The sequence below is a fragment of the Zootoca vivipara genome, chromosome 5, assembly GCF_963506605.1.
Source record: "Zootoca vivipara chromosome 5, rZooViv1.1, whole genome shotgun sequence".
NCBI lineage: Eukaryota > Metazoa > Chordata > Lepidosauria > Squamata > Lacertidae > Zootoca > Zootoca vivipara.
Window position 1 is genome coordinate 2,310,874 of NC_083280.1, and position 24,744 is coordinate 2,335,617.

Sequence of the window (24,744 nt, forward strand, 5' to 3'; positions counted from 1 at the left end):
TGTGGCTGGCTATCCTTCTTCCTTCTCCATATTAGCTATGTTTATAACACAACATCATTTAGGACAGGGGTGTCCAAACTTTTTTCAACGAGGGCCAGATTGGATGAAGTGAACATGCATGAGGGCTGAACATTTGAAGAGAAGAGTTTGGATTTGATATCCCGCTTTATCACTACCCGAAGGAGTCTCAAAGCGGCTAACAATCTCCTTTCCCCTCCTCCCCCAGAACAAACACTCTGTGAGGTGAGTGAGGCTGAGAGACTTCAAAGAAGGGTGACTAGCCCAAGGTCACCCAGCAGCTGCATGTGGAGGAGCGGAGACACGAACCCGGTTCCCCAGATTACGAGTCTACTGCTCTTAACCACTACACCACACTGGCTCTCATTTTGCCTGACATTATTTGATTGTTCCCCCAAAGTGGTTGACCTTTTCCCCTTTTTTTAGGATTGAAGTTCTTGAGCATTTTTTAGGATTGTTCCCCCAAAGTTGTTGAGCTTTTTTTTAGGACAGTGCAGGGTCTCCACAATCCTTGCGAAATGCCTTTTGGAATAGCGAAAACTATTTCAAAGAGCGGAAACCACGGGCAGGAGTGAGAGAGGAACAACGGGTGGCTCCTGAGGAAGGGTGCAGCAAGAGCAGTGGCGCCCAAGCGGCCAATCACGCAGCGCCAGCGCCGGAGACGCAACAATCACAGCCTGCCCTGCCTGCCTCTAACCTTCCTTGGCGGAGCGTTGGAGAGCGAGCAGAGCAGCAGGCAAGTGCTCGGGGGGCCACAACAGATTGATTCTTCCAAATTGCCTGTGGGACCGGTTTAAACCAGGCCCCGGGCCACAAGTAATAATAATAATAATACTGTAATAATAATTTATTATTTATACCCTGCCCATCTGTCTGGGTTTCCCCAGCCACTCTGGGCAGCTTCCAACAGAAAAATAAAATAAAATAATTGATTAAACATTAAAAGCATCCCCTGGGCCGGACTTTGGACATGCCTGACTTAGGACAACAGTCCTGGGAGGGAAGGCAACAATTCAGCAAAGCAAAGGGTCCAGCTGTTAGGATTCCTGCTCCGTGTTTGCAGTCATGAGATTGTTGTCTATCACATGACGGGGTGTGTTTTCATTCCACAGTGTGGGAAGTGATGGAGACCGGCTGTTTGTGTTACTGTGTTCCGCATGGGCGTAGGCAGGGGGGCAGGAGGGGGCAATTGCCCCCCCTAGAAGCAAAAGGCTGAGCGGGGGGAATCATCTAGTCCAGGCATGTCCAACAGGTAGATCCCTGGACGTCTGCGGTAGATCACTGGTAGATCACTTGCTCCCCCCAAAGAAGCTGAACAACTGTGGCTGCATTAAAAAAAAGATCAACATCTTTGCCCTGCACCCCTAAAATGACCTGAACCACAAAAAACAGGGCTTTCCTTCCTTAAAAAAAAAAGCTCAACGTCGCTTTCTTCCCTAAAGAAGCTCTTTTACAAATTTTATGTGAACCCCCCAAAACAGGGCTTTCCTTCTTTAAAAAAAAAGCTCCACAACTTTGACCTGAACCCCAAAAAGGGGGTAGATCACTGCCACTTTTTAAACTCTGTGAGTAGATCGCAGTCTCTTGGAAGTTGGCCACCCCTGATTCTAGTCTGTTCAATCCAATGCCTAAGCCAATACCACTCACATGCTGTAACCAATAAAGTTGTGGCCTTTTCCCACCCATTAACTTAAATACATTGTGTCCTTGTGTCTTTATTTCCTCAAGTAGGTGGCGGGTTCTCGAGTCACAAGCAGGGTTCAAGCACAAGAGCATCTTCTCCCCTCTTGCAGTTTCCAGCCACTGGTACCCAGAAGCATTCCAGCAGCCACTGGTCGCCTTCTCTTCCGTGAATTTCTCCAGTCGTCTTTCACAACCATCTGTTTGCGTGGCTGTCGCTGCCTCTTGCAGGAGCAGCTTCCCATAGCTGAACAGGGCTCCGCATCTTGAGAACAGATGTTCCAAGCTCCTTGCATGGGGAGCGTTTTGCAGGACACCCGCCACTCGCATCATAATATGGCTCCAGGAGTTGTGGCGCAACAGAAGAATTAGAAAAAAAGAAGAATTAGGGAGGGGGAGAGAGAAGAACGCCTGGCATTGCAACCTTTCTTTGGGTTTCATTCTGCCTTCAAGGTGGGCCAGGGAATCAAGTCTCAGGGGCGGTCCTGAGATATTTAAAGAAAATGCTCGTGGTTCGCCACAAAACCTATGGAGAATAGTTGATCTTGGGAGCCATCGAGAGGGGAAATCATTCTGAGGTGTCCCAGCTGGTTGTCTTCCACAACCACACACACAACACAATACAACAAAACACAGGCAGAAGATGGAGGCTTCCCCTCCAGCTGGATCTGTGTCTCTTTCCTTCTGGGTGACATCTTCAGGAGGCCTTTGATGGTTCAGCAGAGCCGGGAGCTACACTCCAAGAATTATTGCCTGAATAAAATTCAAAGTCCTCCAGGCTCTCTGGAACATGAGAAGACCAACTCTCCCCTCCTGTGGTTTCCAACCACTGGGTTTCAGGAGCATGGCTGCCTCCGACTGTGGAGGAAGAGAAGAGACCATAGATGTTTTGGATGCCAGCTTCCTTCCGCCCCAGCCAGGACAGTTCTCATTCAAAACATCTGAAGGGCACCAGGTTGGCAAAGGTTGCCACAGATCACACTAGAATTCAGATGACAAAGCACTTGACAGATATGACCGACTGATTTTGTGACAATGTTGCTCAAGATGATTCTCAAATGAAGTAGTATCTCAAATAAAGTAGACCCTGAAGTGTAAACATCCTTTATTTTTATGACCATGGCAAAAACAACCACCCACAAATCCCAATAAATCACCTTCAAAAACTGATTTAGCTTTTATTCACTCCCACATCTCTGGTGGCACCCAGTTCCATAGGATGCTATTTTCTTAGCCTCTGACTTTAAACTGCATGTATTTCACTTTGCCAGGGGATGCTCCTCCAACCCAATCTCTTTAGATCTGGCATCGCTGTGCTCAGCTGCTGTGCTCAAACATGTAATCTGAACTGCATGGCACTTGTGGGCTGCCAATATCTCTCTCCCTAACCCCGGTGCCATCCTAGCTAATTTGCCATAGGGATTTCCCCCCAACTTATAAAAGGAGGTGACAATAATCTGCCAAAGGTAATAAAGCAGGCATCTGTGTGAAGCCAGCCAAGAGCCCATTGATTGGTTTTGAAATGTATCACAGCGAAACAGAATACTCTTTATCATTAGAAAGGCTGGAGAGCAGCTCTCAAATGACAAAGGCTTGACTGTTCGGAGCAGAAACAAAAGAAAACAGACAACACTTGGGCTGATTGTAATCTGACCGAGGTGCATTTCGGAAACGGTGAACACAGTTTAACACCCCTGCCAATGTTGAGAGTGGATATTCCCATCATGCCCTTCTGTGTGAACTTCTCTGGAATAGCTGGCAGAAACCTTAGCCCCAACCAACACGGAGAATGTAGAACTCAGATATCTGCTCTGAAATTCAGGTTCTGATACATTTTGGAAGCTCAAATGAATATCTGAAGAAGTATATCTGAAGAATATCTGAAGAATATCTGAATATCTCAAATGGTATCTGAAGAAGTGTGCATGCACACGAAAGCTCATACCAAAATATAAACTTAGTTGGTCTTTAAGGTGCTACTGAAGGATTTTTTTATTTTGGAAGCTGTGAGGTTTCACATCCATAAATGGTCATTTGCACCTTTGATAGCTAAGCTGTTTCTGAGAAATTTCAGGGCCCTCTGTATTGTTCCAGGCCATCCCAACCTCTGTGAGATGAGATGCGCCAGTAAGCCCAATAGGAAAGACGGCTCTGTAGGTAAGCCACTGGCCTGTTCCAGCAAGCTCTTCCTATGCTCTGCCCTCTTCTAAGAGTCAAACTGTTTCCCTGCTTCTGGGGCATTTAAAGACTTTTGAACATGTTGGTGTGTTAATAAACTAGGAGAGATTCCAAAGGAAGAAACAGCCCAGTTAGAAAGCAAGATCTCTAAAGAAGAAATTCTTGAGGCCATAAAACAAGGTAAGAATGGAAAAGCCCCTGGACCAGATGGTCTGCCAATGAGATGCTATAAGAAAATGTGTGAACAGATAGTAGGACACATTAAGGATGTAATGAACAACATAATGGCTTTGGGACAAATACCAAGGTCATGGGAAGAGGCCTTTATCACCCTGATCCCAAAACAAGGCACAGATCTAACCAATGTCAAAAACTATAGACCTATGTCCTTGTTGAACGAGGACTACAAGCTGTTCGCAAAAATACTGGCCCAGAGGTTGAAAAGCACCCATAATAAACAAATTCATACAGACCAGGCAGGATTTTGCCAGGCCATCAACTGAAAGATAACATGAGAAATATAATCAACATACTACAGGCATCCCCAAACTTTGGCCCTCCAGATGTTTTGGACTACAATTCCCATCATCCCTGACCACTGGTCCTCTTAGCTAGGGATCATGGGAGTTGTAGACCAAAACATCTGGAGGGCCGCAGTTTGGGGAGCGTCCACTGTATATCCATTCCTGTAAAATGCTTCTGGTTTTTTAACAAAGGTTATTATTAACATTTTTTTATAACCTTACATTGCCAACAGATATGATAAAACGTACCCTCTACTTCTTTACATTTCCAACACTTGTTTTCTTTTCTTTTATACATTTTTCTAATTTGTTGTTGTTGTTTAGTCGTTTAGTCGTGTCCGACTCTTCGTGACCCCATGGACCATAGCACGCCAGGCACTCCTGTCTTGCACTGCCTCCCGCAGTTTGGTCAAACTCATGTTCGTAGCTTCGAGAACACTGTCCAACCATCTCGTCCTCTGTCGTCCCCTTCTCCTAGTGCCCTCCATCTTTCCCAACATCAGGGTCTTTTCCAGGGAGTCTTCTCTTCTCATGAGGTGGCCAAAGTATTGGAGCCTCAGCTTCACGATCTGTCCTTCCAGTGAGCACTCAGGGCTGATTTCCTTCAGAATGGATAGGTTTGATCTTCTTGCAGTCCATGGGACTCTCAAGAGTCTCCTCCAGCACCATAATTCAAAAGCATCAATTCTTCGGCGATCAGCCTTCTTTATGGTCCAGCTCTCACTTCCATACATCACTACTGGGAAAACCATAGCTTTAACTATACGGACCTTTGTAGGCAAGTTGATGTCTCTGCTTTTTAAGATGCTGTCTAGGTTTGTCATTGCTTTTCTCCCAAGAAGCAGGCGTCTTTTAATTTTGTGACTGCTGTCACCATCTGCAGTGATCAAGGAGCCCAAGAAAGTAAAATCTCTCACTGCCTCCATTTCTTCCCCTTCTATTCGCCAGGAGGTGATGGGACCAGTGGCCATGATCTTGGTTTTTTTGATGTTGAGCTTCAGACCATATTTTGCGCTCTCCTCTTTCACCCTCATTAAAAGGTTCTTTAATTCCTCCTCACTTTTCTAATTTAACTGGTGTTAATTACCATCTGTACATCATTTTTATATAATTCTCTTTAAGTGCAGTACAGGCCGTAAATTTCATATCATTTCCCCATAATCTTTCCCAATCTGTCATCTGAACGTTATGTTCCACATCTCCAGCATTTATCCGATTCAGTCTTATACATCTTAGCAAGCCTACTCAGAGTTAAATACCATCTGTGAATCATTTTCAGGTAGTTCTCCTTCAAAGAATAACACGCTGTAAATTTAAAGTCACTTTTCCAGAATTTCCCCCAATAGTTAGCTGATTTCTAACTTTGTATAGTTTTGCTTGTATGATTTTATGCAGAACTGGGTTTTTTTTAAAAAAAAACCAAAAAAAAAAAACCGAACGGTGGTATATATATAGATTTGAGTTCTGGAGCTTCCCACTCCCTTTCCTTCAATTCATGAAATTGAATTAAATTAATTTATGAGATTCCTGCACTGCAAGTGACTTGGGGTCGCTCCCAACTCTACAATGCTATCATTCTTTGAAATTAGTAAATATATCCCTACCCCGGCCCCCCCAAAAGGCAACTCACGAGTCCGTGTGAAATGCAACAGGCAAGGCGTCAACCAAACCTCCCTAGGTCTCTTAGTAAGCAAATGAGCAACATGCACGACAATATTAGCACTTTGTATGCAGAAAATGGCAAAGATGGATCTATTCTAAGTAACATGGGGATGTTGAGCTGCAGAAGCCATGGCTGTAAGAGGTAGCAAGTTATAATTAAGATGCATTGGAATTTAGAGACTCAATTTTGCAGAGGCTTGAGAACGATGCATAAAAATTTGGCCTGCATGAGGAATAAACATTGTCCGACCTTTAATTTAAAAATAATGATGTTTAACTTGACAAGGCATCCTGACTGATAATTAAAGTGAAGGAAAGACCCCAAACAGATTTTGGCTATTTGGTCAGAATCATAGAATGATAGAGTCGGAAGGGACCCCCAAGGGCCATCTAGCTCAACCCCCTAAAATGCAGGAATCTCAGCTCCAACATGCATGTTCCTTAGGGATGTTGCTTTGAAAGCTTAGCCTTGCAGAGAGACTTCCCCCGCTTAACCTGCCTGCCTGCAATTGAGCAGAAACCCACATAAAGGCTGCATGACTCTCTTCTTGTGACCTGGTAAAAGCTTGCCTCCTCCCACCAGCCTGCGAATCCAGCTCCTTGGGGAAATGAATTTTGAGAAGTTCTGCGCAGGCCTGGAGGAGGAGGAGGAGGCAATATAGAATTATAGAACTGTAGAGTCGGAAGGGACCCAATGGTCATCTGGTCCAACCCCCTGCCATGCAGGTGTCTCGGCTAAAGCATCTCTGACCAGCGCGGTCTTTAGCATATGCGCTGCCGGGGTACAAAGATCCGCCCAGCGATCTCAAATTTAGTTTAGCCCCCAAATTAACTTTTATTATGCTTATGTCAGACACCACACTTAAGCCTTGTTTACGAAAGAAGGGAGGGAAACGAAACAAACTTTTTTATTTGCTCATTTCTTTACAATACACTTATACTTAAGTATACAACACCACCACACTTAAACTTATAAGTATTGTTTAGGCACCAACTCAGGAGAAACATCAGTCGTGTCAAAGGTGTCGCCGACTCACCACGCTGCCTCAAAGCATCTCAATACAATACGTAACATAATATTTTGATGTACGAGTTAATGTCGTGTGCACAGCGCCGTTGAGAATGACAAGCGCCACCGCTGGCGCACCACATCTTTGGTAAATGAGTGCACAAAGTCGAAAGTCCTTTAGTGAAAAGTAGGTATACATTTCGGTAATACCTAGGTATATACGTATTTTGTTTTTCTAGCTTGATCAAAATTATTTATTATTTCATAACAGGTAGATAGTTAAGAGCTTAGGTGGCTTCAGTGGCGGGCGCTGGGCGCGCCCCCCCCGGAAATCAGCGCCTGGGTGCCCCACACCCCTTGCACCCCTGTCCCTGATCGATGGCCATCCAACCTCTGCTTAGAAACCTCCAAGGAAGGAGAGTCCGCCACCTTGGATGGTAGCTCTGGGATGGTAGCTCTGGGAGAGAATCCTGCCTGTAACCCTGGACAACTGCTGCCCACCTGTGGCCAATACTGAGGCAGGTGACCCAAATTTCTAACTCACAAGTTTTTCCTCCTTCAGGTTTTTCTCCCTGTCATACGACTAGAACGGGGGACACCAACGCAGCCAAATGTTGGGAGATTCAGGGCAGATCAAAGAAAGGACACTTTCATACGGCGCAGAGTTAAACTGTGGAACTCCCTCCCACAAGATGAAATGAAGGCCACCAACCAGGATGGCTTAAAAAGAGGAATAGACAAATTCAGGGAGGAGGAGAGGGCTATTAGCCAGCCTGGCTCTGCCTCCACAGTTGGAGGCAGCAGCGGTGCTTCTGAATCCCAGGTGCTGAAAACTATGGGAGGGGAGGGTGGTCCTGTGTTCGGATCCTGAATGCTGGTTTCCTTTTGGGGCATCTGGTTGGCCCCTGTGAGAACAGGATGCTGGACTAGGCAGGCAGCCATTGGCCTGATCCATCAGTTCTTCTCTCTTTTGCTGTTTTCTCCTCAGGGTCTGTTCCTTTTTGGGCTCCAGGGCAGGGAGAAGATGCCTTTTGGCAGGAAGGTGTCAGGTTGTGTGAAACAGCCCCACATTTTTACTTCCGTTGCAGCCCAGGGCTATTATAAGGCCAGCAAGTTGTGGCCAACGCAGACGGAGAACCTGCCATCTCAACTCCTTAAGAGCAGCCCCAGAAACCACAAAAGCCTCCTCCTGTCATTTGGCAAACCACCTAATCATGCCCTTGGTTTGGCTTATTATGGGGTTACCAGGATAGCAGAGGCTGCGATGAAGAAGACTCCTGGGCGGAGGGAGAGGAGCTCCCTTTCCCAATGCTCTCTTCACATACGGCTCCAAGTCTTTTCCCAGGTGGGATTACAAAGTTGGTTGGGTAGGTGGGGAAACCTCTGGGAAGGAGGGAGGGCATCCCCACGACAGCCAGCGCCACCAGCCTGGAGGGCTTTGAAAGAGGGCAAATTCATGGAGGAGGAGAGGGCTATGGGTGGCTCCCAGCCAGCGTTGCTCTGCCCTGCCTCCCCTGCTTTTGAATCCCAGTTGCTGGAAACACTAGGAGGGCAGAGCGTCCCTCTCTCTCTTTCTTTGATAAATATATTTGGTTTTCCAAATTAAATTTTTACAATTACATATTCAACATACATCATAAAAACAAGATTCCAAAGAAACTTCTGGACTTCCCTCCTTCACTTTCTGGGTCCTATTGTTAATCATTTCCTCCGGCATCTTTTATAAAAAATCTTTTACATCCCCATTATATCCAAAATTCACCATTAAACTACCAAGTGTTATTCCAATCCTACTAATGATTTTAACTGTTTACAATGATTTTTGAAATACAATAAATTTTGGTCACACGCACCCCCTGACCCTGCAGTGTGGGTGCTGAGCCCCCACAACAAAATTTTTATGGGTGCTCAGGCACCCAGAGAACCCCTATAGCTGGCGCCCTTGCCACTGGGGCATCTAGTTGGCCACAGTGGGAACAGGATGCTGGAATAGATGGGGGCATGGGAATCTATGGGGGGGGCAGAACACCAGCTAGTTATTTTTAATGATTTATTGGATAGCAACCCCCCCCCAAAGGATATCAGGAGGTGATTGTTGTGGGGGAGACCTTCAGAGCTGAAACAGGTGTGCCACTTTGGACTGGAGATGCAAAGAAACGCCCCTTCCCCAGGGATCAGAGTGCAAATCTTGCGGCGCGCACTGAAGCGGCTGAGAAAACGCACGGGCGGTTTTTAGGGAAAAAAAGAAAAAGAAAAACAACCCACAATAATGGAAGCTCTCAAACTACACTTCCCAGAATTCCGCGGGGAAGGCTGAGCAGGAGGAGGCGGAGAAAGGGAAAGTGGCGCTACCCACTTTCTTCGGGTTCGAGCGTTGCTATTTTCTTTCTTTTTTGCAACCTTTGCAGCGGAGCCGAGGAGGTTGCGCGCGCGCGGACGGGCTGCTGGCTCCCCCGAAGCTCCTGGGCGGGGAGAGTCGGAGGCCACGATCCCCACCGCCGGGCTTCCCCCGGGCTTGCCTGGGAGTAAGCTGCCCCTTCCAGTGGGCGGGCAGGGCGCGAGCGGGGGCGCGCAGGACACCTCCTCCCCCCCGAAGGGAAAAAAAAGCTCCGGCGTCTTGCTGCCGGGGGATCGGGCCCTCCGGCTCGCGCAGCGAGGCGGCGGAGGGCCGGGTGGGGGCTCGGCCCCTTCCCCGGCGGGGGCGGCGGCCACAGCAGCTGGGGGGGGGGGGCGCCGGGAAGAGGATCCGCCGCCGCCCGAAGCCAACATGGCTGAGATCAGCATCGACCAGTCCAAGCTGCCGGGAGTCAAGGAAGGTAGGCGGGGAAGAAGGGGCGGCCGGGGGGGGGGACCCCTTGGCAAGACTCGAGGGGGGGTCGTTGGGGCGGAAGGGAGACCCTTTTGCGAGACGGGGGGGGGAGAGGGAGAGGAGACCCCTTTGCCAGACACCGGGAATTTGGGGGGGGGGGTCCGAGGGAAGGAAGGGGACACCCTTGGAAGACTTGGGGAGGGGGCGTTGGGTGGGAGGGAGACTCTTTTGCAAGAGACCCGGGGGGGGGGAGGTCCGAGGGAAGGAAGGAGACCTTTCTGCAAGACGGGGGGGGCGATGGGGAGAAAGGAGACCCTTTTGCGAGACTTGGGGAGGGGTCGTTGGGTCTCCCCCTTCTGCGAGATAGGAGTGCGTGAGAGGGAGACTTTTGCAAGACGGGGGGGCGGCGGCGGCGTGGGGGAGACCCTTTTGCGACCCTCGAAGATGGGGAGGGAGGGAGACCCCTTTGCGAGACTGGGGCGAGGGGAGGGAGGTCTCTTTGCAAGACCCTGGGCGGGGCGGGAGGGAGGAGACCCCTTTGCGAGACTCGGGGGGGGCGTTTCCTTTTGGGGGGGCGGCCGAGAATGCCTGCAGCGCGAAGGTGCCTTTGCGTGGCCTCCGCGGCGCCCCCTTTACGGATCTCGGGGGTCTAAACCTTTCTCCCTTCTGCGGGGGAGGCGCTGGGGGGGGGGGTTCTACCGCCGGTGGGTCTCTCTGCAGGATGCACCCCCGTAGAGCAGAAGGCCTGGAGGGCCGGATCGGGGCTCTGGCGGGCCGGGTCTGCCTGGCGCCGCGCCCCGTGGCGAAAGGCGGGGAACACGGGGAGCCCCTTTCACACGTGCCACGGATCTCCCGGGCAGTTGGAGACCTGGGAAGCTTCCCCCGATTTGGGTCGCTCTAGTCCTGTGCTGCCTGCTCTGGCCGGCAGCAGCGGCTCTCTCCGGAGCTCCCTCCACCCCAGCCCTGCCGCCAGAGGCTGGGGTGCCCTGGCCCCCCAAATAAAGCCAGATTCTAGTCCTCATGAATCTGGACAAAGGGTTGATCTGCGTAGGAAGCTGCTTTCCCCTGGCCTGTCTTGGGTGCCCTTGGGGCATTCAACCCGGCACCTCCTTCTGCATGCTAAGCAGCTGCTGTAACCGCTGAGCTGGGTGTGCCTGGGGGGTAAAGGGCAGAAGGCCCCACTGACCCCCTGCCGCCCCAAGCTGCTACTTTTCTCCATGCAGGGATTTTTCTGCGTTCGTTTCTGCCCATAAGGCCCACTTCCTTTGTGCCTCGGGGCAGAAGGGAAGAGCCCTTCCCCTCCACTCCAGACAAAAAGGGGCGGGGGACAAAAGAATGGTAGAATCGTATAATTAGAAGGGATCCAAAGGGTCCTCTAGTCCACCCCCTGCAGAGGATGCATCTTTTAAAACTGGACTTGACCTCAGATTCAACCCCCCCCCATTTATATCCCAGTCTCTTTTCCTCCAAGGAGCTCAGGGTGACATAATAATAATAATAATAATAATAATAATAATAATAATAATAATAATACATGGTTCTCTCCCTCCTCATTTAATTGCTGCACAACAACCCTGTGAGGTAGGTCAGGCTGAGAGACGGTGACTGGCCCAAGCTCTCCCAGTGAGCTTCATGGCCAGTGGGGATTTGAACCTTGGTCCTAGTCCAACGCTCTAACCACTACACCACACTCTGGCTCTTTAAGTACTTGATTTTTTTTTAAAAAAAATAAACTTGTGTGGATCTCTCAAATTAATTGTAGCACATTTTTATTGATAAAAACATATCTGACTAACCTTTCAGACCTTGCAGCTGTGCTTTTAGCTCCTTTCTGGCTTTTATAGTTTATCATTTTATTCTCTGCGTTATCCTCCCTTTTTTGCGAGCTGCCTCTTCGCTTTGGGTTGGGAAATAGGGTTTAAATGCAGGGGTTTGTTTTTTTAAGGTGTGTGGATTTTTTTTCTATCACGGAATCATAAAATTGTAGAGCTGGCAGGGATCCCCAGGGGTCATCCATCCCACCCCCTGCAAAACAGGAAATGTTGGAGCCTATCTCCTGGCTCGGGTGAGCCGCCCTCTGTCCTGCTTCTGGCCTGGGGCTGTCACAGAGGAGCAAATAAAGGCTTTTCTACTCTTCCAAATACTCTGGGATGGGATGTGTGTTATTCTTTATTATTATCATTTATTAAATAATATATATACCGCCCTGCACCTGGAAGCAGGTGTTGGCAATGCGGTGTTTGTGGGCACAACCTCCCCCCCCCCACGGTGCCCACAGATCCTTTGACCCACAACCCCCTTTAACACCCTGCTTGCTCAAGAAATAAGGGTAATTATTTTTTCTCCCTTGAACAGGAAGAAAGGGCTAAAGGAGGAGGCTGGAAAAAACGAACCTCTTTTCAGGTCCATGTGCGCAGGTTCTACCCAGATCTCTTAGGAAAGTGAAGCATTTGTGTTCTCTCTGCGCCTCTTTCTCTGCGTGGAAGAGCTGATCCCGAGGAGGGATTAGGGAAGGATCCAGGGGGGTGGCACCCTCAGCCGGTGCTCCAAAACCCAGATGCGCCCACAGCCCCCCACCCCAAGTTGGCCACTCCTGTTGCAAGGAAGCATATACCCAGGAACCCGTGATGTAGGTTGGCCGCACTGCCGTGCCAGAGCTTAGTGTTAGAAATTAGCCGGGTGCCAGGTGTGTTTTGCTACTGGAACGGGTCCAGCTGCGACTACGGCGACATATCTGGGCACCAGGTTGGCGACCACAGTTTAAAAAACCTCTGCCTTCGACCGTAGTTAATACCATTTCCACTGTGTGTCTCGCCTTCTTGCACGCTGGGAGAAGTGAATTGTTGCAAGAGCAAGCTACAGTTAGGCGATGAGATCGTAGGATCATGGAATTGCAGGATTTTAGCGTCGGGAGGGACCCCCCAGGGTCAGCTAGTCCAACCCCCTAGCGAACAGACATTCCGTTGTGGCGACTGAGAGCTAGATTTAAGGTGCCAGTTGGTATCTAGCTTATATATCTTGAGTTTCTAACATGGCTCAGAAATGAGCCCTGCCGAGTTGCCCTGGCTTTACTCCAAGGTAAACGTGGGCAGGATCGCAGCCTTTACCAAATCAAGCTCAAATTATGATCCAAGAGGGACATTTTCTCTCCCCACCCCAAGCACCTGGCATTGTTATTTCAGTTTGTGCGAACTGGTGAAATGAGGTGCTTTGTTGGTGATCACTGTAGAAATGAATGTGCATTGATGAGTTCCGGTTAATTGCTTTGGAGTTCAAGGTTGGGGCAGAGTCTCTGGCATAAATTTTGTTGCCACAGGACAAATGGACTCGACCCTTTTGTGGGTGACGAGGGCTGAATTTGTGGTGGATGTTGCGGAGAGTTTTCTAATGTCCATTTCTAATGTCACACAAAGGGGTTTTCCGCCCGGCAGACCCTGCTGTGGCACAATCCTTGATGCGACTCACTTCCACGTGGCACATTTTTCAAATAAGAACATCGGAGGTCCCTGTTGGATTGGGCCAATGGCCCAAACATCTAGTCCAGCTCTTGCAATGGCCGACCAGATGCCTCAAAGGGAAACCCGCAAGCAGGATTTGAACTCAAGAACAACTCTCCAGCAAGTGGCATTCAGAAGCATTGCTGCCTGTAACCCTGGAGGCAGAGCAGTCCTCTTTTAAAGGCTTCCAAGTTGGTGGCCATCACTGCCTCCTGCGGGAGGGAGTTCCACAGATCAACGAAATTTGCCAGGTGCATTTTGCACCTGCCTATGGGCCATTTGTAACCAAGTGAAGATGCCCCTGATGTGTCCATGGATCTGGGCTCTCCGGACACACTAGCAACACATCCTGCTTTGCCTTTTGAGTGGCAATTTGAAGGATGGAAGTTAGTGGGGATGGTAAGTTTAATGACTCATGGGAGCTCATTTTTTGATGACAAACATGCCTGGTAATAGTAATAATAATAATAATAATAATAATAATAATTTGCCAGGCAATGTGTTCTGGTTTCATGCACCTTCGTTTGTAACGGTTTCGGCCCAATAAATAAAAATAATGGTGTTCATAGAATTGTAACGTTACTTGGAAGGGACCCCCGAGGGTCATCTAGTCCAACCCCCTGCAAGGCAGGATTCTCAGCTAAAGCATCCAAGATAGATGGCCACCCAAGCTCTGCCTAAAAGCCTCCAAGAAAGGAGAGTCTGCCACCTCTCAAGGGAGACTGCTAGGTTCCCACGCAGTTGGTGTTGCTGGGGAGCAGGGACCAAAACAGTGAGCAGCGACTGAAGAAATCCCTGGTTGAAATACCACGTCACCGTGAGCGCATCTGGTGGCCATAAAGGCAAGTCAGTTTCAGGTCTCCATCCCTCCCGCCATAGCCGCAATATGGCGGCAACCCTGCTGGCCTGCACTGCAGGGTTGTTGTGGATGAATGGGAAGGTGGCCTTTAAATGCTTTGAGCCCCCTGCAGATTTCTGTATTATTTTTTCCACTTGTTTGTAATAGCTTTTATACGGGTTTATTATGTGGATGCAGGTAATTTTATTCTGAACCCTCTCAAAAAATCTGGTCCATGCAATTTGCATGGGGAACTGGAGAAAGCCTAGAGATTCTACTAGAAGGGAAATGAAAGTGTTTGCTCTGCATGGTCAAATGGAGTCCCTGTTGCCCTTTTTGGTTTGCAAGACAGACCACTTCTCTGGGTCTTCCTTTTCAGCCCCACCAAACTCTCTGGCAGTTGGGATAGCTCAGTCTGTAGAGCACGAGAAAAATTAAACTCAGGGTCGTGGGTTCTAGCCCCATGTTGGGCAAAAGATTCCTGCATTGCAGGGGGTTGGACTGGATGACCCTTGGGGTCCCTTCCAACTCTACAATCCTATGATTCTATGAAATACGCCCTAGATGAGGAAGTTGAAGTAAACGGTGTGCATCCCTTGTGGCAGTTGTGGATGTTGTTGATTAATAGAAAGAACTGAGGATCTGGGTTAAAAAACGACTCTTTGTTCTTGAAAGGTTAGTTTTTAACTCCAGACAAATATTCTAACTGCAGCCTCATCCCTATTTACTCAGAAGTATCCTGTGCTGTTTGTGTTGGGGCTAGGTTAAGTGTGGGCTGGAGGGGGGCAGCCTCCCTCCAGAGCAATCTTCTATATTAAAATAACTTCTCAAAAGGAAGCCTCGTTGTTTTCCAGCTTGAAAAGAAGATTGGACAAATTCGTGGAGGGAGAGAGGGCTACGAATGGCTGCTGGCCACAATGGCAGCAATGCTTCTAAATGCCAGTTGCTGGAAACAGCAGGGAGGGAAGAGGGCTCTTGTGTTCGAATCCTGCAAGAGCAGAGTGCTGGACTAGGTGGGCCATTGGCCTGATCCAAGCAGGCTTTTGTTGCACCCCGGGAACAGAATTGCAACCTTCATTTTGCTTGCGGACCAAGAGGAGAGTTAGGCCTTTTGTTTGCAATTTTCCTCCCCACAGCCAGCCTCCTGAAAGAGACTTGAAGCCTCCGGATTTTCTTTTCAGGCCAGAGATTGCAGGAGGGGGGGGGCTTGCCTATTATCCTCTGGTGCTTCTCTTTCAAAGGCCGGCTGTTGTCTGCCCTGAAAGCGGGGAGGGGGCTTGCGCAGAGGGACCCCTGGGACTCCCCCAGGGAGCGTGCAGAGCTCAGGCCGCTCCTTGATCTTAACCTCCTGTACATCACTATCCTGCCTTGCTACAAAGAACCAGGGACTCCCTTTCATGCTGCGATGATCGAGAGAGATGTCTTCTCGCTGTTGCTGAGCTGTGGGAAAAGGGCCAAGGGGCGGGGCGGGTTGCCTTTGAAGGTGGGATGGGGAGAGGGAGGCAGGATGGATTTCCCCACTGCTGGGGGGCGGCGGCTGGCGGCTTGGATTTCCACCTGCACAAAAATGGCATTTGAGGTGCCCGTATGTTAAAGCCAAAGTGTGTAAAGGGAAGCATCTCAGCTGAGATCTTTTTTAAAAAAACAGGAGAAAGGATAGGGTTAGGCTAAAATAATGCGTGGCATGCAATAAGTGGACACACAAAGTTTTTCTCCCCTTGGCCTGACATTAGCACTTGTGGACATTCGGTTGAAGCTGAATATCAGCATATTCAGGACAAGCAACGAGAAGCCCTTCTTTATGCATCACATTGTTAAACTGTGGAACTCCCTCCTGCGGGAGGCAGCGATGGGCTCCAAGCTAGAGGGTTTTTGAAGGAGGGTTAGATCCGCGGAGGAGGGGGCTTTCGATGGCTACTGCGGCTGTTACTCTGCCTCCACAATCAGAGGCAGAAGTGCTTCTGAAGACCAGATGCTGGAAACTAAGGGGGCGGGTGAGAGGGCTCTTGCGTTCGAATCCTGCTTGCAGGTTTGCCCCAGGGCATCTGCTTGATTGCTGCAAGAACAGGATGCTGGACTAGAGGGGCCATTGGCCTGATCCAGCAGACTCTTCTTACGTTCTTATATTAAGGGTGAATGTCCCCAATGGGGGAAATGCAAGAGCAATTCAGAATTCACTGTATTGCAGCATTCAGCTCAGAAAGAGAGTAGATTTCTCTCTCTCTCTCTCTCTCTCTCTCTCTCACACACACACACACACACACACATGAGCTCTAGAAACTCCCTTTCTCCTCCTGCCAGAACACTTTCCCAGATCTCCCTTAGTTATTTACCTAGCCACTCCCAGCAGCAGAAGTGCGGTATTGGTGAAACTGCCTTTGCAATTGCGAGAGGAAGAGAGAGCGAACCAGGAAAGGGCACTTTCCCTGGACGGAGGTTTGCACACAGGTGGTGCTTCTGCATTTTGCAGCAGCTGTGTGAATGGGTGCATGTGCTGCCTGGCCAGCTGGCCTGCTGCTGGTCCCCTTCTTTGCTTTCTCTCGAACCCGCTTCCTGCTCAAAAGCACCTGCAGTAAAACTCAGCCAGGGCAACAGCTCACCAAGCGCCCAGAAGCTGGCTAGGGCTGCTTTTAAAAGTGGTGGTTCTGGGGGAGGCTTCCACAAAGCCACCGCTTTTTGCAATTTAGTGATGGTCAGTCGTCTCAGGATTGGGTTCCATTGAGGGCAAGCAAAGCTGATGTAGGCAGCTCGGGCAAAGACATTTAACACAAGAGGGCAGATGAATCTCAGCTGGAGTTGTGATCAAAGTTTCGCTTCCATCGAAGCGAGTTTGGGGGTTCTCTGCAGCGAGATGCTCTCAAAGTTTTGCTCATTCCTGAATTCTTGGCCCTGGATCAAGCCCGTGTCTTTGCCTCGCTTTAATCAGTGGTTCTCAAAGTGGGTGGTACCATCCCCCTAGGGAGGGCAGTGGGGTTACCTGGGAGGGTGCTAAGAGGCATGGGGCAGCAAGGGGGCACTGGAGGTGCAAATGGCATAGCAGACCTAGAAAAACCGTTACCACTGCATCAAGTTTGTCGATTTTGTTGAATTAAACTGAATAGCTTGAATTGGACTTGGAATAAATGTGCCATGAATTGTTACTGTTCTGAATAATATATTGTGTTATTACTTTCCTTAGTGGGTTGTGCAAACCACTATTTTGAATTGTGCTTTTTATAGGATCAAGAGGGCTGAATTTTTGAACTTATGGAAAACTCTCCTCCAGAATAGCAACTGCCTTGTGCCATTTTTATGGGGCTGGGGGAAGTGACTGGCTCAGGTGTTCTCATGGATTGAAATTGTGCGTTTGTTTCGCAAAAAATATGCACTAGTTGATTGTAGGAAAAAAGCAGTTTACAGAAAGATAAAAGGAAGAAAAATATATCGAGAGAGATTTTCAGCATCGGTTTGAAACGTAACAGAAAGTTTAAATGCTAAATCCATACCAACTTTCTAAGCACCTGGTTTTTAGCAGGCGCTGAAGAGAGTACCATAAATGCAGCTGCCTGCTTGGTATCAAGGGGCAGGGAGTTCCAAAGTGCACAAAAAAACCAGCTGAGTTTCTACAAACCGAGACAGTGCATGAAACCTCTGCAAGGCGAAAAGGCAGTGCAACCTGGGCTGTGGGTCTGGCCGTCTTGGGGACGGAGGGGGCCGCATCTGTTGACACGTCAAGAGCCATTGAATCGGAGCGTGGAGAACGGGGCACCGTCGCCAGGGCAACCTGCACACGCTGGCTGCGGCCAATCCTGGCCGATTGTCTGTGGCGCGGCGCCAGCCCTCTTTCCCTGCCTTTGGGTAAAGGTCACTCAAGTCATTCTTAATGGGGCTGAAAGACGGGGCAGCGACTGCTGCCTTTGGTTGGGTTATTGTTGTGTTTGCTCGTTCTTCTTAGCCGTCCTTTGGCTGGGAGGTCTGTGACGTCTGCCAGAGCACGAAGACCTCCTTTGTCCAGGCTCTTGAAGATGGCATGGGGTGGGGGGTTCGCCCGGGGGCGGGCGGGCAGGGAAAGCAAGCTCCCTCCCCCAGCCGTTTGCAAGCTTGCATTGCCGTTCCCTCTTTGCTTCATGCTCAGAAACTTCCCCACCCGCAAAGGATTGCCAAACCTTGGAAGACCTTTAATCTCCATTATCTGGACGGCTGGTATTTGAGGCTTTGGCAAAGCGCCCTTCTTGGGTGCGCTGAAATACAGGGCCAGATTTAGGTCTGATGCGTCCCTAAGCTCCTGAAGGTCATGGGGCCCTTGATACGTCCAGCTGTCCTTTGTCAACAACAAATGGTCGCTGTTTTTTGTGTTGAATAGATGCTAGATGGTCATTGATGGACCTCATAGGTATCTCAAGCCATTTGCACATGCAGAATGTAGGCACCCTATATATAGAAAGGAGCAAACCAGGGATATTTGAGGGAGTAGGCTAGCAGGCGGGGCCCATGACTTACATCATAGGAGCCCACACAACACAAAACACTGTTTCTGCATGTAGCTTTTATTTGATTTGTTGTTTATCTTATATTTTGGAAATGTACATCCAGGTTGTTTTTCCTTTAATTTTTTTTGGGGCCCCCAAGAGAGTGGGGCCCTCAGCTAGAGCTTGTTTAGCTTATACATAAATCTGGCACTATGTCTATATGGTATGGTTTTATTTCTCATACAAATATTGCGGCACATGGGAGCTCAGCTTCCTGCATGGCAGAGGGTTGGACTAGATGGCCCCTGGGGGCCCCCTTCCAACTCTGCTATTCTTTGGCAGAGCAGTACTGAACCTGGGACTTTTCCGAAACATAGCCCACCCTGAACTTCTTTTTTCCATCCCATTCTCTTTGCTTTCGATGCTCCCAATTGTTCTCAGCCAGCTGAGGATTTAGCGGCCGGCTCTCTCCCGAATCCCAAAAAGGGGCCACCAAGCAACTCAAGGATGTTCCTGACCACTCCTTTTAAAAAATGCTATTGATTTTTCAACAGGCGTAAGAAAAAGAGGTCAGAAAAGGCCAATCTCTAGGCGGGCTGTCTCTGAATCAAGTGACTCAGTTTCTCAATATTTCTTCTTTTAAGTTCTCAAACCTCTTAACCCGGCTCAAGGTTGTCATCTGAACTAGCCAGATGTTTACTTGAGAATCGATCACAGTCAGTCCATCCTTTGGAAAACAAGTCTTGCCCCCAAATGGCAACTAGACATTCCGTTTTGGCAACTGCAACCTTGCTTTAAGGAGCCACTGGGCCCCCAGCTTTGTATATCTGAGTTTCTATCCCTGGCCACAGCTAGCTGGGTTTCATGGAGGAGAAGACACTCAATGGCTGCTAGGCAGGGTGGCTGTGCTCTGCCGCCACAGCTGGAAACTGCAGGAGGGGAGAGGGGGTCTCCGGTTCAAATCCTGCTTGAGGATTTCCCACTGAGTCATCACTTTGGCCACTGGGAGAACAGGATGCTGGCTCCCCTTATGGCCTTGGGTTATGGCAACTTTCCGCAACCTGGGATGGCCAGGAGCACCTGGAACGCACCAAGTTGGGGTGCGTGATTTGGGATAAAGATGTTTCAGGGGCTCCTCCACAACATCCTGTGGTCCGTTGCTGGAATGTTGGTGCCTGTTTCTAAGCGCTCCTCTGTTTTGAAGAACTGGAGCTTAAAATTAACAGGCATTTCCTGCAGGCACATTTTTTCCTTTTGGTAAATATCCAGACCGGAGTCAAGCCGAGAGCCTTGAGCCGCACATTCCCTTCACCGAGTGAAGCCACAAATCCATGACTCTTGTTTTTGCTTTGGCTGTTCCCAGAAAGCACCCCAGGTCCCTGTATTCCCTGCATTTCATCTCCCGCAAGGTTTATTCTTTTCTGGGCCTGCCAATAACATGTTTTGTTGAGGCAAGCCCTGCGTTGTTTCACCTCTTTTTAGCTACTGTTGATTTTAGTGATCTTTGGAGTGTTTTTACGCCCCTCTTTTTGTCATGATGAGTATTTAAATATTTTGCTTTCCATTTTTGTGAATGGCTGGGAGGTTTTCTCGCATTCAAGCCTGTGTTTCAGGGGGTTGGGCTGGATGACCCTCGGGGTCCCTTCCAGCTGTTCTTCTTCAGTCACACCAGAGGGGACAAGGAGCCACTGGCAACCCTCTCCCCTCCACGGTCTTTTAATCTAGCCAAGCCTAGTCTCCAAATATGCCGACTCTGGGAGGTGGCTGGGAAGCACTGTGGCCGACCCGACTTTCTAGACTGCTTCCAAGAGTGCATCTGGAAATGAAATCAGCGCACATCTGATACCCTAGTTTTCAAGTTGCAAAAGTGGCTTTAAAAATGGACGAAGGAGTAAAGAGCACGTTTTGCTGAATTGGCATTATAAAAGGATGGTTTCCACATCACTGTTAAAACTTAAGACCCAGACGACTGAAAGGCAACATGATAGAAGTAGATAGAGGAAAAATTTCCTCATGCTCTCCTGACACCATAACTGACACCATACCTTGTAGACATCTAACGGAGCTGAATGTTGGGACATATTTTCAAAAAAGGACTTCTTCATGCAGCACGGTTAATCTACGGAACTCCCTCCCGCAGGAGGCAGGGATGGCCACCAACTTGGATGGCTTGAAAAGAGGATGAGACAAATTTGTGGGGAAGGCGAGGGCTACCAGGAAGAATGACTCTGGCCTGCCCTCCAAAAGCTGGAGGTAGTGATGCTTCTGAATCCCAGTTGCCAGGAATGGCAAGGCAGGAGAGTGTTGGTCTGGTGCTCAAATCCTGATGGCTGGTTTCCCACAGGCGTCTGGTTGTGAGAACAGGACGCTGGCCTGGACGGGTCCCTCCTCCCCCTTCCCCAAAAGCAACAAACAGTCCCTGGTGCCTCCTTGCACATCCTTCTGCGCTGCTTCTCCCCAGGGAGGGAGGAGCGTAAGCAGCCAAGGAAGGGGCGTGTGCAGGGAAGAGGAGGACAAAAGGCCTGGAAGGGCATGAGAGAAGGCAAAGGGCAGGAGGAGAAAGAAAAAGCTGCAGCTCTCTCTCCTTCCTGCCTCTTGCCTGCCTGTCACCCCACAGGCCTTTTTCTCCTTAAAGATGTGCGAGGGGGCTTCTCGGAGATCCGCACTTTGCAAAGTTCATGCCAGCTCTTGATAGCAGCTGCCAAGGGGGTGGGGGGGGTGGGCTCTGCACTGCCGCTGTGAAGCAGGAATAGGGAAGGCATCCGATTAGGCAAAATAACAGCCCTTGCCCTTGCATCACAGGAGAGATCTGTAGCCGGGGCTATAAATTCTCTGCCCAGACACGCCTCTGTGCCGTTCTTCATCAAGCATCAGTTTGCAGATTTCCTGCAGGCTCTGTCTCCCAGTGCACAGATTCTCCTGTTGTTTGTGCATCCTTTGCCTGTTGATCTTGTTGCCGCAAAAGGCTGTAGCTCAGAGGGGGACCATCTACATTGCAGGCAGAACGTCCCAGATTCAGATCCCAGGAGCCTCTTCAGGCAGAGAAACCCGGGAAGAACGGTTGCTGGTCAGAATAGAAAATAATGAACTGGACAGACATAAGAGGAGACGGTTGGATCAGGCCAGTGGTTCACCTAGTCTGGCATCCTGTTCTCACAGTGGCCAGCCTTATGGGAAACCCACAAACAGGGTTCGGGCACAACAGCAATTCTCTCCCCTCCTGCAGTTTCCAGCAAAGAGTACTCAGAAACATCACGGCCTCCGGGGTTCGAAATTAGCAGGGCGCCAGGTGCATTTTGCGCCTAAAGGTTCTCCATTTGTGAGCACCTCCAAAAGTCTGGGTGCACCTGGCTGGCACTTGAGGATTAATGAAATCTATGTGATTTGAAGCCTCAAAGTATATGTCAAGGATAGGTAATATGTTAAGGAGTTTAACAATGAAGAGTAGAGTGTTTTGAAAACTGAAGTGTGGTACAGCGGTACCTCGGTTCTCGAACGCAATCCGTTCCGGAAGACTGTTCGAGTTCCGAAACGTTCGAAATCCGAGGTGCAAAGGGCTGCCTGCAAATTCAGTGGAGAAAATTGAGAAACACGCAGCGGAAGCCGTTCAACTTCCGAGGTGCGTTTGAAAGGGGAAGCATTTACTGGATTTTTTGGTGTTCGGGTTCCAAAACGTTCGTCAATGAAGACGTTCGAGAACCGAGGTACCACTGTGCCAATATTTTTATTGTCAAAACCAAATTAAACATGTATTAACGATTTCTGCTAAAAGTGTGTCACTCATGTGAATTGGAGATTAAATCACGCTCATCAAAATAATAAATAAAAGGTTTGCTGACAAACCCCCCAAGTGATGGCGACTAGACATTCTGTTTTGCCACTCACAACTTCAGGTCTCAGGAGCCATTTGGCTCCTAGCTTTACTATCCCAGTTTCTTTCTTTCCCCCCCTTTTCCCTTTTAAAATGCTTTATTGAACTTTAAAAAGAAAACGATCCCAGTTTCTAACACTGTCTGCCTCCGACTGTGGAGGTAGAGCATAGTCGTCAGTATCCCTCTCCGCCTCCATGAATTTGTCTTTTGAAGCCATCCAGTTGCTGGTCATCACCGTCTCCTGTGGGAGGGAGTTCCACAGTTTAACTGCATGAATCTTCCAACGCCCGGTTTCATTAGACGTCAGCCTGTTCTAGTGTTAGGAGACAAGGTTGAAAAAGTTTTCGTTCTCCACTTTCTCCAGACCATTTGGAGACTCTCGCAGATCCTGTTCTGGTGCTTTAATTTTTAAGGGACAATTACAGACATCCTAGGACGTAAGCCCCAAAGCCAATGTCTGGAAGCTGCCCGTCTGGTCACCAGATCCAGGATTGCAAAAATGTGGGCAACTTCCTTTTGGTGCGCCATCGCTGGTGTGGCGTTTCATTCAAGCTGTTCCTTCTCTTGGCCTCCTGTGTGTTTGTTTTCATTTTATTTTCAAAATACGGGGGGGGGGGGGGAACCCAGTGGAACGCTTCTCTTTGAAGCTGCGTGAGGCATCGGATCCCCTGGGGTGCCTTTTCTTCTTTTTTTGATAACAATTTATTAATTTTCAAAAAAGATAACATCAAAAGTAAGCATAAAAACAACAATATGTAATGAAAAAGGGGGAAAACCCCATCATAATCAAAAAAATTAAACCATAATTTTTGCTTGACTTCCCTCCCCTCCCCCTCTTGGTTTCATACTTGTTCACGCACGTCCTTATAACCTTATAATCTTAATAATCCAATTTTTAAACCTTGTTCATCTTAATACAAGTGAGTTTTAACCTGGTTTGCCTTTTCAAAACTGCCCATGGACAGAAGGCAGTCTACAAAATCTGAGGGGGACATTTAAAATCACAGAATTGCAGAGTTGGAAGGGGTCCCCAAGGGTCATCTAGTCCAACCCCCTGCAGTGCTGGAATCACAGCTAAATAACCCCTGACAATTGGCCACCCAACCTCTGCTTTAAACCCTCCAAGCAAGGGGAGGCCACCACTGTCTGAGGGCCTTTCTACTACTGCTGGACAGCTCTTACCCTCAGAAAGTCCTTCCTGGTGTTTAGCCAGAATCTCCTTTCTTATAACTTACAGATTCATAGAATCGTAGATTTTGAAGGGACCCCAGAGGTCATCTAGTCCAACCTCCTGCAATCCCAATCAACCAACTTGAAGCTATGGGTTCGAGTCCTACCCTCCGGAGCAGGAGAAAACAAGCTTGCTCCCTCTTCCATGGGACAGCCCTTGAGATATTTGAAGATGGCTATCGTATCTCCTCTCAGCCTCCTCTTTTCCAGGCTAAACATCCCTAGCTCCCTCAACCGTTCCTCATCTGGCCTCCCCTGCACACCTTCCAGCTTGCCGATACCCTTCTTAAACTGCGACACTTTTTGGTGGTGGTTCCGTTTTCAAGAGATGAGCCTTGGTCTAAATATGTGCCAAGGGCAAATCGGTGCTCCTTTTGCTTAGATTTCAGTCACTCAAGAATCAACTTTTGCCCCTGGTTCCTCGAAATGGCTCTGCATGTTCCGCTTTGCGACTTCCTTGCGGTGTTTGTGGGAAGTGGAGATTTGTGCATTGCAAGGGGACACTGCCTGTTCCCTCTTTCTGCAGTTCCTACTTCCTTGTGTCTTGGTTTTTTGTGTTTTTTTGAATAAATTTTTATTAGGTTTTACAATTTAATATTCAACACATTTGACGCATAAAAAACAAACAAAAAACAGCGAAATTCCCCCCACCCCGTGACTTCCCTCAACTTCCCCTTCTGGTTCTTTAAATATATGCTACTTTTGCTTAATTTTATCTTACTTTCTATGATTTTTATTTTTTTGCTAAACGCTCTTATATTGTTATCATTTTTATACCAAATTTTCTTTCAAATTACACCTTACACTTAATTAATTTCCATATTGTTGTTTCTTAACCGTGAGCTTATTTTCTTAATTGTAAACATTTACTCAAACCCTACTTGTGAATCCAATTCTTTACACTGTTTCTGTAGCTACAGCATAAATGCTTCCCAGTCTTTTTAAAAGTCTCTATTGCCATTGTCTCCGTAAGTTTCGC

At 48.6% G+C, this 24,744-nt stretch overlaps 1 protein-coding gene across 3 annotated transcripts in view; it reads left to right on the top strand.

Moving 5' to 3' along the window:
• The first annotated feature begins 9,412 nt into the window (after positions 1–9,412).
• Positions 9,413–24,744, top strand: part of CCDC50 (coiled-coil domain containing 50) — a 47,301-nt gene continuing 31,969 nt past the window's right edge. The window contains exon 1 of one of the 3 annotated variants that reach the window (XM_035133033.2): positions 9,413–9,887. In XM_035133033.2, the coding sequence (XP_034988924.2) occupies positions 9,839–9,887 (49 nt within the window). In that variant the 5' untranslated portion in view covers positions 9,413–9,838. The remainder of the gene's footprint in view (positions 9,888–24,744) is intronic. The other 2 variants (XM_035133032.2, XM_035133034.2) reach the window with 2 other exon arrangements.